Below are 12,016 nucleotides of genomic sequence, written 5' to 3'. Positions count from 1 at the left end.
TACTACTACCACTACTACTACTGCCACTACTACTACTACTACTACAACTACTACTACTGCTACTACTACTGCTGCTGCTGCCACTACTACTACTACTACTACTACTACTGCAACTACTACTACTACTGCTACTGTTACTGCTATAACTACTGCTGCTGCTGCTACTCTACTACTACTACTACTACTAATACTACTGCTTTTACTGCTGCTACTACTACTACTTTTACTGCTACTACTACTACTATTACCACTACTACTACTACTACCACTACTACTACTGCCACTACTACTACTACCACTACTACTACTACTACCACTACTACTACTACTACCACTACTACTACTGCCACTACTACTACTACTACTACTACTACCACTACTACTACTGCGACTACTACTACTACTACTACTACTACTACTACTTGCGCCGTAGTCAGTGTTTCTGTCAGGAGGTGTAAAGGTGTGGCTCTGAAACGAAATATTAACGACGGTTATAACAAATCACATAGTTATTACCTGATCGATTACATTGAATGATATTGTAACTGGTTCATCAAGGTTGGTTATATTAACGTTGGGAATATTTGCAGCAATTATACGACTGTCAACTTTAGTAGTTGTTTGGTTATTAGAAGTTTGTATTACCTGTAAAGAGGAGTCGTTAAATAAGCTTATTTATTGCCATAGAAGAGTCTATTAATACATCGCTAAAGCATGAAACCAAACATCAGAGTTGTACATCATTGCTTTGGTCAGTACAGCTTAATACAATATATATTACAACTAGCAGTATCGCCCGGCGTTGCTCGGGTTTGTAAGGGAAATAACTATAAAGCATTTTTAGAGAGTTATAGACAAAAAATAGCAAAACGTGCATTAAAAATGGAAAAAAAATTATGGTAAATTTTTTTTTAAATCGTTGACTCATCGTAGACATTTTTAGAGAGTTACTTCCCTTTATTAAAAAAAATATGCATTAAAATGGAAAAAATGATGGTAAATTATTTTTAAAATCGTAGACTCATTGTAGACGCGCGCTAATACCCAGAAGGGCTCGATATGAATCACGACTATAAGATACCCGGTTTTGGTTAAACTGCATCGCAAAATGTGGGAGTAGTTAGGAATCTAAATCGGAGTAGACAGACACACAACCTTTCTTTTATATATAAAGATATATATTTCATGTGAGTTCATTACTGAGGCTTGCCCTTGCTCTAAAGAATGGATAATTGGCTTTCAGATCTAAATTGTTAACATTAAAGACTCAAGAGATTAAGACTCTATTCTTTAGAGCGTAGGCGAGAAAGATATGCCATAATATACATCTGGAAGATCATGGAAAGACTTGTACTAAACTTTGGCATCAAACGTTACACAAATACTAGAACTGGGCGCCACTGCATAGTGCCAAGGACTCCAAATTTGCCATCAAGATGTAGGACAAGATACTGCAATAGCCTGGGCTTCAGAGGCCCACAGCTCTTCAATATTCTCCCGAAGGACCCGAGAGGCCTGCATGAGGTGGATGTAGGTGTCTTTAATATAAAGCTGGACCTCTTTCTGTCAAGTGTCTCAGATGAGCCAACTTCGCGGCAGGAAGTGCAGATGAGGGCAGCTGCATCAAACTCTCTCATGCACCAAATGTCAATAGCTAAAAAGCATTCGTGAAGTAAAATTATGTTGCAACACCAAATGGCGGTGCCCCAGCATGGCCGCAGCTCGTGAGCTGAAACTAGATGAAATGATTAAGAGTTGAAGGCATGCTTGTTTACTTAAGAAGGTCTCTTGGTAATCAACGTATTCTGTGTTCAATGTACCTGTGTGGTACCTTGGGACAGGTGATTTCTACAACAGCCCCTGGTGGATAAGAATCTTGGTATTGGAATTTGGTGGCTGAAACTGTTGAAGAGCTAATTTGTTAATATATATATATATATATATATATATATATATTTATATATATATATATATATATATATATATATATATATATATATATATATATATATATATATATATATATATATATATATACATACATACATATATATATATATATATATATATATATATATATATACATATATATATATATATATATTTATTATATAGAAGGAGCTTCTACAGGACTAGAACTGTTTCATTCAAGAGAAATCTTCAGGAAGCATCCTGAAGATTTCTCTTGAATGAAACAGTTCTAGTCCTGTAGAAGCTCCTTCTATATAATAAATTAATTTTACTCTGCTATGTATTGAGTACCTTATTTACTGTGGTTAACCCCGAATCAACCCGGGACCTACATATATATATATATATATATATATATATATATATATATATATATATATATATATATATATATATATATATATATATATATATGGATTATTGTAAGTAATATTACATTTAATTCATTAATAGCGAAACAATTGTCCCAAAATAATCTGTATTTTTGTTATTTTTATTTGCCCTGTCCGTGTGAGCTAACAGTCGTACTTGGCTTTCATGGGAAACATGTATTTTCGTGGTTGAAACCTTTTGGATTAACTGGTGCTAGAGTGATCAATATAGTGACCACTCTCTTATATTTATTTTGTGAAAATATTATAATATGTTATAAAATATTATAATAATCCAGGTTTCTCGTAGCACTAGGCCACTTGGTGTGGAATAAATATACTATTAAATTAGTATCTAATTCTCTCACCCTTATTAATTAATTATAATTATGCTGCATTTATTTCTAAATGCTGTATTTGTTTCCGTGAGAGTTTTGGCGCGCTGTTGGTTGGGGCATTTGAATTATAACGTCGGTTGTAATCAATTGAACCACACGCGTATTTATCGTTATGGTAAAATCTGGCGTGTGATTGAGTGGATTTCATCCAGATAGTCTTGGCTGACGAGCTACAAATGGATTATTGTAAGTAATATTACATTTAATTCATTAATAGCGAAACAATTGTCCCAAAATAATCTGTATTTTTGTTATTTTTATTTGCCCTGTCCGTGTGAGCTAACAGTCGTACTTGGCTTTCATGGGAAACATGTATTTTCGTGGTTGAAACCTTTTGGATTAACTGGTGCTAGAGTGATCAATATAGTGACCACTCTCTTATATTTATTTTATATATATATATATATATATATATATATATATATATATATATATATAAGAAGGCGCAATGGCCCAGTGGTTAGGGCAGCAGACTCGCGGTCATAGGATCGCGGTTTCGATTCCCAGACCGGGCGTTGTGAGTGTTTATTGAGCAAAAACACCTAAAGCTCCACGAAGCTCCGGCAGGGGATGCTGGTGATCCCTGCTGTACTCTTTCACCACAACTTTATCTCAGTCTTACTTTCTGTATCAAAAGGCCGGCCTTGTCACTCTCTGTGTCACGCTGAATATCCCCCGAGAACTACGTTAAGGGTACACGTGTCTGTGGAGTGCTCAGCCACTTACACATTAATTTCACGAGCAAGCTGTTCCCTTGATTCGGATCAACCGGAACCCTTGTCGTCGTAACCGACGGAGTGCTTCAAGAATATATATATATATATATATATATATATATATATGTGAAATAGAAAGATGAATAATCTTGTAGTGATTTCTGTTCAATCTGCGTTCAGCTCCATTTCTTCAATTCACCAATAATGTTTTATATATATATATATATATATATATATATATATATATATATATATATATATATATATATATACCCCAAAGTACCAGGAAACATTCTCTGTGGGACGAAAACTTTGTAGTTCAGGCTTCCACCGATAGAAGCCACTTGATGGGACCCTCAGGCATCAGTCAGTCGACCGGCGTTGCATGCTTCTGTCATACTGCCAAGTGAGGCGTCTTTGTTTTGTAGTGCTTCGTTAATTTTTGCGATGGCTGAAACGGTGGAACGGTGTTCTGTGAAATCCAAAAACGAAATATTATATCTTCCTTTATCAAAAAACGTTACAATGAATTCAAAAATAACCAGAAGAAATATTTCCGTGTTTGTACCATACCCTATATAGCTTATCCTCTTTCATATTGAAAAGAGAAATCCTTGAAAATGTTGTGAGTTCTTCTTCCGTCAGATGTCTTATTAAACTCTTTGGCAATGAAATGTAGTCCATCATATCTTCTTCTAGTGAGTTTGAGTCGTTATATATCTGACGGAGGAAAATAAAAAGAGAAATTTAAATTGATAAATAGAAAATACAACTACTTTTGAATGTTGCTGACGTCGTAAAAATTTATAAACTTTCGACAGAACGTGAGGTGAAATAATTTTTGAAATAGTAGATCCTGAATAACATAGATATTTAGTAGAAAAAAAAAAATCTTTTTAAATCCCTTTCGGATAGTAAAAGTCTCACGAGCAGTATCCGACTTTTCCTAAAGAAAAGAATTTTTCAACCCGTTCCTTACGTAGTATTATTTATAGTGTTATGTGCTTCGAGATCTATTGGAAAAACGGAATTATTACTATTACGGTTATTATTGTTGTTGTAACTGCTACGTCTTCCATAAATCCTACATTACAACACTACAATTAACAGCTAAAACCTCCATTATCACCCACTACCACACAAGTAAACAGAGGAGAGAGGAGCTTCAACTAATTATTGGTGTATATATATGTATACATACATATATGTACATACCTACATTTCTCTCTCACACATTACTTAGGGTGCGAAAGAGTTTTGTTTTTATTTTACGCCGAGTAAAAATGAGTTTTCTTGAGAATCCATTTATATTATATTATATTATATATATATATATATACGAGGGGCGTTCAATAAGTAATGCCCCTGACCCACTTCCCATAGCAGTAGAGCAACGACACTTGGCACAGTTATTAGTCTTTTCCTACATAGGAACTACCCAGAGTTATGCATTTCTCCCATCGTTTGATATAGCTCTGGAGACCGTTTTTGTAGAAGACCCCAGCTTGGTCCTCCAACCACGACGTGACTTCAGAAATCAAGGCTGCATCATCTGGGAAACGCTTTCCTTTCAAAATCAACTTCGTGGCTGGGAAGAGGTGAAAATCAGAGGGTGCAAGGGGAGGAGTTCATAGCTGCACGCCTGTGCTTCTGATCTGGCGACATGCGAGTTGTGGACCGGAGAGTTGTCCTGCAGGAGGAGGATGCCTTTGCTGATCTTGCCCCGCCTCTTGATTTTGATAGCTTCTCTTAATTTCCTCAAAAGTGAAGCATAATAGGCTCCTGTAATTGTGGTACCCTTTGCCAGGAAATCTGTCATCACTACTCCGCCCTGGTTCCAGAAGACTGTGAGCATAACCTTGTCAGCGGAGGGCTGCACCCTTGCCTTCTTTGGAGGAGGTGAGTCACGGTGCTTTCACTGCATTGACTGGGCTTTGGTCTATGGATCATAGTGATGGACCCAGGTTTTATCCTGTGTGATCAGTCTTTTGAAAAATTTTGACTCATCTTCTTGGCACATCTCCAAATTCATCCTCGAGCACTCAACGCGTTCTTGCTTCTGGAAAGGTGTGAGCAACCTGGGAATCCATCTGGCAGACACCTTTTGCATATGAAAATGGTCATGAATGATAGTTTCCACAGACCCGGTACTAATCTTGACCTTATGGGCTATTTGGCGAATAGTTATGCGTTGACCTTCCAAAATGGCAGCCTCAACTTGACGGACAGACGTCTCATCAACGGCAGAAGGGGGCGACCAGATCTGGGAGCTGTTTCCACAGAGTTCCGACTATGTTTGAATTCACAATGCCAGCGTTTTACAAGGTCATATGATGGGGTATCATCACCATAAGTTACTTTCATTTCATCAAAAGTCTCCCGTGGTGTGCGTCCTTTCAAATACAAAAACCAGATCACTGCTCGACACTCAACAGGCTCCATTTCACACTTGACTCAGTTCAAACACCTGTAAATCAGGAACCACAATTAGTTCAGAGCTGTAATTCGCCACTTAATCTATAGAGGTATAAATAAGTGCACATGCAAGATTTCAGCTAGATCAAACAATTGCAAGTGGGTCAGGGACATTACTTATTGAACGCCCCTCGTATATATATATATATATATATATATATATATATATATATATATATATGTTATATTTCGGAATGGTCATAATGAAGACATACAATAGAAATACAAAATGGCTGACGGTTAGTAAGGAGAGACACACAAATAAGAAAGAAGAAAGCAAAGGACCACTGATACGATCACAGGAGTGTGACGAAGGAACTCTGGCCGAAATAAGATTAAGATTAATGTAAAAAATAAATAACACTGAAGCAAAGTAACACCAAATATATAGTGCGTGTGTTTTTATTGGCTAAACTGGCAATATGACCATTCCGAAATATAACAATATCTGTTTCAACACAAGACTTCACATAAAAATCTTGCACAACAAATATTTAAACGTATATATATATATATATATATATATATATATATATATATATATATATATATATATATATATATATATAACCAATTTCAACGGATTTCGCCCAAATTTGACGTCGATTTGTTTTGAAATAAAGAACTTGATTAGCTTAATAATCCTAACTTAATCTCCGGCAAGGCCGGGTTATACTGCTAGTATAATATAAATGAGCATTATGAGAGAAACTAAGAGAAAGTATTGTACCTCATTCCTTGCTTCCGTTTCATTGGTTCCATAAGAAACAGCATAAGTGAGGCCGTTGAAGGTGTCCTTCTCCACTTTAGTAGCACCAATACCAAGATTAGAATATAAAACTGTGAGTTCCTGCTCTTCAAGGGAAGACATTTCTGGGATTACTTCTATAATGCCCAGAATTCTGTGAAAGAAAAAATCAAGAAAACAACTTTCAGTTGACAGTAATTTTCATGTATGTAATTAGGTATAAGTGTAATTAAACTTGCAGCCCGAGAGTCCCACTGTTTGGTACCATCATATTAGAATTCTTACACTTTTGATCCATAGAGTATATTGGCCAGGATACTGGGGTAGGTGGCCAGGTCTTTCCCCAGGCCAGAGCCGTTTAGCCAGCATACTTACCATATGCTGTTGCCACCCCCAGCACCAGCGGCCCAGGATAGAACTGACTGGAGGACACTGATCCATCGAGTCACCGAGAGTCGACTTCGACTGAGCGGATAGATAGATAGATAGATAGATAGAGTAATTACACTAATTATATTGATTAAGATATCTTTTTATATGACTATTATTAATGTTGCTTCTGTTGTTGTTGCTGTTATTGTTGCTATTACTTCCACAGCAATACCACCACCACAGCACTACCACCACCACCATTACTACTACTACTACTACTACTACTACTGCTACTACTACTACTTCGACTACTACTGCTGCTACTACTACTTCGACTGCTACTGCTACAACTACTACTACTACTACTACTACTACTACTACTTCCACTACTACTACTGCTACTACTACTACTTCGACTGCTACTACTACAACTACTACTACTACTACTACTACTACTACTACTACTACTTCCACTACTACTACTGCTGCTACTACTACTTCGACTGCTACTACTACAACTACTACTACTACTACTACTACTACTACTACTACTACTTCCACTACTACTACTGCTACTACTACTACTACTACTTCGACTACTACTACTACTACTACTACTACTACTACTACTACTACTACTACTACTACTACTACTACTACTGTGCCGCCGCTGTTCCTGCACTAACAGCAAATGTCATCTAAATTTTACCTGCTGACAATTCCATGAGATTGTTCCACCTCAACCAAATTCTTCTCTGGTACGTTTATTATATTGTTGATAATAAAAAGTACTTTGAACAGTGTCGTATTGGGGGACGCACATGGGGGCAATGACATCATTTCCTCAAGAAAGTTTACTGCCAAGACAATATCTTCTTTGGAATACACAGATTTTTGTGAAATATTCAGGAGTTTTGTCGAAAATTCCTCAACAGTCCCTGTAATGGAAAATTGAAAATAGAGTTTACAGAAATTTACATCCGCGCTCAGACAAAATAATAGAAGCAAATACAACACAACATTTAATGAAACACAGGGACTTGTTTAACAACTTACTGTAGGGCGCAGGAGTGGCTGTGTGGTAAGTAGCTTGCTTAACAACCACATGGTTCCCGGTTCAGTCCCACTGCGTGGCACCATGGGAAAGTGTCTTCTACTATAGCCTCGGGCCGACCAAAGCCTTGTGAGCGGATTTGGTAGACGGAAACTGAGAGAAGCCCGTCGTATATATGTATATATATATGTATGTGTGTGTGTGTGTTTGTGTGTCTGTGTTTGTCCTCCCAACATCGCTTGACAACCGATGCTGGTGTGTTTATGTCCCCGTAACTTAGCGGTTCGGCAAAAGAGACCGATAGAAGAAGTACTGGGCTTACAAAAGAATAAGTCCCGGCGTCGAGTTGCTCGATTAAAGGCGGTGCTCCAGCATGGCCGCAGTCAAATGACTGAAACAAATAAAAGAGTAAAAAGAGTAAACTTAGCGGTTCGGCAAAATAGACCGATAGAATAAGTACTGGGCTTACAAAAAAGAATAAGTCCCGGGGGTCGAGTTGCTCGATTAAATGCGGTGCTCCAGCATGGCCGCAGTCAAATGACTGAAACAAGTAAAAGAGTAAAGAGTAAAAGAGAGGGCAAAAATTGCTAAACGTGTTCAGTTCATGAGTTGCATACTCATTGTTATACACCTCAGTGTCTCCTTGTTCGTAGTGGATGGAAGCACTCCGTCGGTTACGACGACGAGGGTTCCGGTTGATCCGATCAACGGAACAGCCTGCTCGTAAAATTAACGTGTAAGTGGCTGAGCACTCCACAGACACGTGTACCCTTAACGTAGTTCTTGGGGATATTCAGCGTGACATGGAGAGTGACAAGGCCGGCCCTTTGAAATACAGGTACAACAGAAACAGGAAGTAAGAGTGAGAGAAAGTTGTGGTGAAAGAGTATAGCAGGGATCACCACCATCCCCTGCCGGAGCCTCGTGGAGCTTTTTAGGTGTTTTCGCTCAATAAACACTCACAACGCCCGGTCTGGGAATCGAAACCGCGATCCTATGACCGCGACTCCGCTGCCCTAACCACTGGGCCATTGTTCGTAGTATTAAGTCGAATTCTCTATAGTTGAGTAAGACATACACTTAATGGTGCGAGACGTTGACAACCAATGATCCGTTATACACCAGCCTTCATAAACCACAGTTAATCTGAACGAAGTTATTCTTTCAATGACAAGGTGAACCACGATACAAAACGGTTCGCATGTCTAATGCTTGATATTGATTAGTTATCCTCAAGGCCTATATGAAAACTAGCAGTATCGCCCGGCGTTGCTCGGGTTTGTAAGGGAAATAACTATACAGCATTTTTAGAGAGTTATAGCCAAAAAATAGCAAAAAAATGCATTAAAAATGGAAAAAATATGATGGTAAATTTTTTTTTAAATTGTTGACTCATCGTAGACATTTTTAGAGAGTTACTTCCCTTATATAATAGCGAAAAAAATGCATTAAAAATGGAAAAAGTATGATGGTAAATTTTTTTTTAAATTGTTGACTCATCGTAGACATTTTTAGAGAGTTACTTCCCTTATATAATAGCGAAAAAATGCATTAAAAATGGAAAAAAGTGATGGTAAATTTTTTTTAAATCGTTGACTCATCGTAGACATTTTTAGAAAGTTACTTCCCTTTAAAACAATATGCCTTAAAATGGAAAAAAATGATGGTAAATTATTTTTAAAATCGTAGACTCATCGTAGACGCGCGCTAATACCTAGAAGGGCTCGATATTTAATCACGACTATATGATACCCGGTTTTGGTTTAACTGCACCGCAAAATGTGGGAGTAGTTAGGAATCTAAATAGGAGTAGACAGACACACAACTTCACTTTTATATATAAAGATTTGAAGTCACCAAAGCACTGAAGGTTTATGAAAATCTCTTTTTAATTTTATAGTGTTACAACGACAGATGAATGTGATAAATTGTTCTATGATAAACAGCTATTGTGAATTGCACCATTGAACATTTAAATATTTTACAACCATCTAAATAAAGTTGAGGCGCGATGGCCCAGTGGTTAGGGCAGCGGACTCGTGATCCAAAGACCGCGGTTTCGATTCCCAGCTGTGTTTACTTGTCCTGTATTCCATTGCTTCTCGTTGTTTACGTATTTTATGTAGTTTGAACCGTTGGTGACATCCTGTACTCACATATGCATGTGTATATATTATATATCATTTACTATTTATATATATATATATATATATATGTATGTGTGTGTGTGTGTGTGTTTGTACCCCCGCCATACCTTTGCAGCTAATGATGCTGTGTTTACGTCTCCGTAACTTAGCCCTTTGGTGAAACAAACTGATAGAATAAGTAATAGGCATACACAGAATAAATCCTGCAGTCACACAATAATAATACTATTTTATTTTAATACCAAGCAACGCCGGGTATCTCTGCTACTATACACACACACACATATAACATTTTCTCAAATTTTAACTATTATGCAATTCTCTTAGTAATTATACATCTGTAAGAAATCAGGTGGATTAAATCAGAAACTAGACAACGCTTACCCATGAAATCATTCTTGTTACATACGTTTCTGGTGCAACAAGCAGCAGTAGAAGTACCTTTGGTCCATGTATTTGGTTTAAAACTATTGTTTCTCATAGCTTCAACGCAGTTGCTGTATGTGCTGCAGGATTTTTCAAACTTCAGTGTAACCCCATTTCTTGATAGCTTATATTGGCATACAGGCTGTAACAATGAATATAAAATATAAGAATATAAAATATAAAATACAAGAATATCTGGAGATGTACTTGCATAGCAAGTGATTTGATCTGAGATCGTGTGCTGAAACGAAAACAATTGCAGCGTGGAAGGTGTTTATAAGCCATTTAAGAAACACACAAAAGCCGTTCGATTCACTTCAACATTTAAGTTTAATTTGTCAAAATATTTTCGTCTCTTTAAAACCGCGACCTGTTCACTGACAAAATTCCATGCTATATATATATATATATATATATATATCTAACGAGATATACTTGTATAGCGTGTGACCTGATCTGAGATCGTGTGCTGGAACGAAAACAATTGCAACGTGGAAGGTGTTTATACGCCATTTAAGAAATACACAAAAGCCGTTCGATTCACTTCAACATTTAAGTTTAATTTGTCAAAATATTTTCGTCGCTTTAAGACCGCGACCTGTTCACTGACAAAAATCCGTGCTGCGCAGCACGGATTTTTGTCAGTGAACAGGTCGCGGTCTTAAAGCGACGAAAATATTTTGACAAATTAAACTTAAATGTTGATATAAGAATATCTCAACCATCGATGATGGGTGTGAGTGCGTGAAGTCCAGAGGACCTAAACCCACTGGTGATTATTATATTTAAGTCTAGTGATCTGAGGACACTAAGAAAGGGACCATGTTTCCATGTCCCTTGCTTAGCAGGGTCCCTTGAAAGCAAGGGACTATGCTTCCAAGTTGACTCCGACTGACGTCCGTTTATAAACCCTATTTTATAAACAGCGATGTTTGTCGGAGAGAAAATAGAGAAGCGGCCACTGGACTAGCGAGCATCTTATGACTTTAAACAATACACTTCCTTTCATGACGCTCCAGTCTACAAACCTTTGATATTCTGTAATTCCATATTCAATATGCTATGATGGCAAGACCGAGAAGGTGTGTCTATTTGTGAGTGGAGGCGCAATGGCCCAGTGGTTAGGGCAGCGGACTCGCGGTCGTAGGATTGCGGTTTCGATTCCCAGACCGAGCGTTGTGAGTGCTTATTGAGCGAAAACACCTAAAAAGCTCCACGAGGCTCCAGCAGGTGATCCCTGCTGTACTCCGGCAGGTGATCCCTGCTGTACTCTTTCACCACAACTTTCTCTCACTCTTACTTCCTGTTTCTGTTGTACCTGTATTTCAAAGGGCCGGC

The 12,016-nt window shown here is 37.6% G+C and overlaps 1 protein-coding gene across 1 annotated transcript in view; it reads right to left on the bottom strand.

Moving 5' to 3' along the window:
- The window catches only part of LOC115224955, an 86,689-nt gene that overhangs the window by 18,903 nt on the left and 55,770 nt on the right, over nucleotides 1-12,016 (bottom strand). The window contains exons 16-20 of the mRNA XM_036513865.1: nucleotides 10,637-10,820; nucleotides 7,761-7,989; nucleotides 6,662-6,833; nucleotides 4,030-4,176; nucleotides 517-645 (exon numbers count right to left, since the gene is read on the bottom strand). Coding sequence (XP_036369758.1) covers nucleotides 517-645; nucleotides 4,030-4,176; nucleotides 6,662-6,833; nucleotides 7,761-7,989; nucleotides 10,637-10,820 — 861 coding nt within the window. The remainder of the gene's footprint in view (nucleotides 1-516; nucleotides 646-4,029; nucleotides 4,177-6,661; nucleotides 6,834-7,760; nucleotides 7,990-10,636; nucleotides 10,821-12,016) is intronic.

Source organism: Octopus sinensis, linkage group LG27 (genome assembly GCF_006345805.1).
Source record: "Octopus sinensis linkage group LG27, ASM634580v1, whole genome shotgun sequence".
In the NCBI taxonomy this organism is placed as follows: domain Eukaryota; kingdom Metazoa; phylum Mollusca; class Cephalopoda; order Octopoda; family Octopodidae; genus Octopus; species Octopus sinensis.
This window is presented reverse-complemented; position numbering and strand designations above follow the sequence as displayed.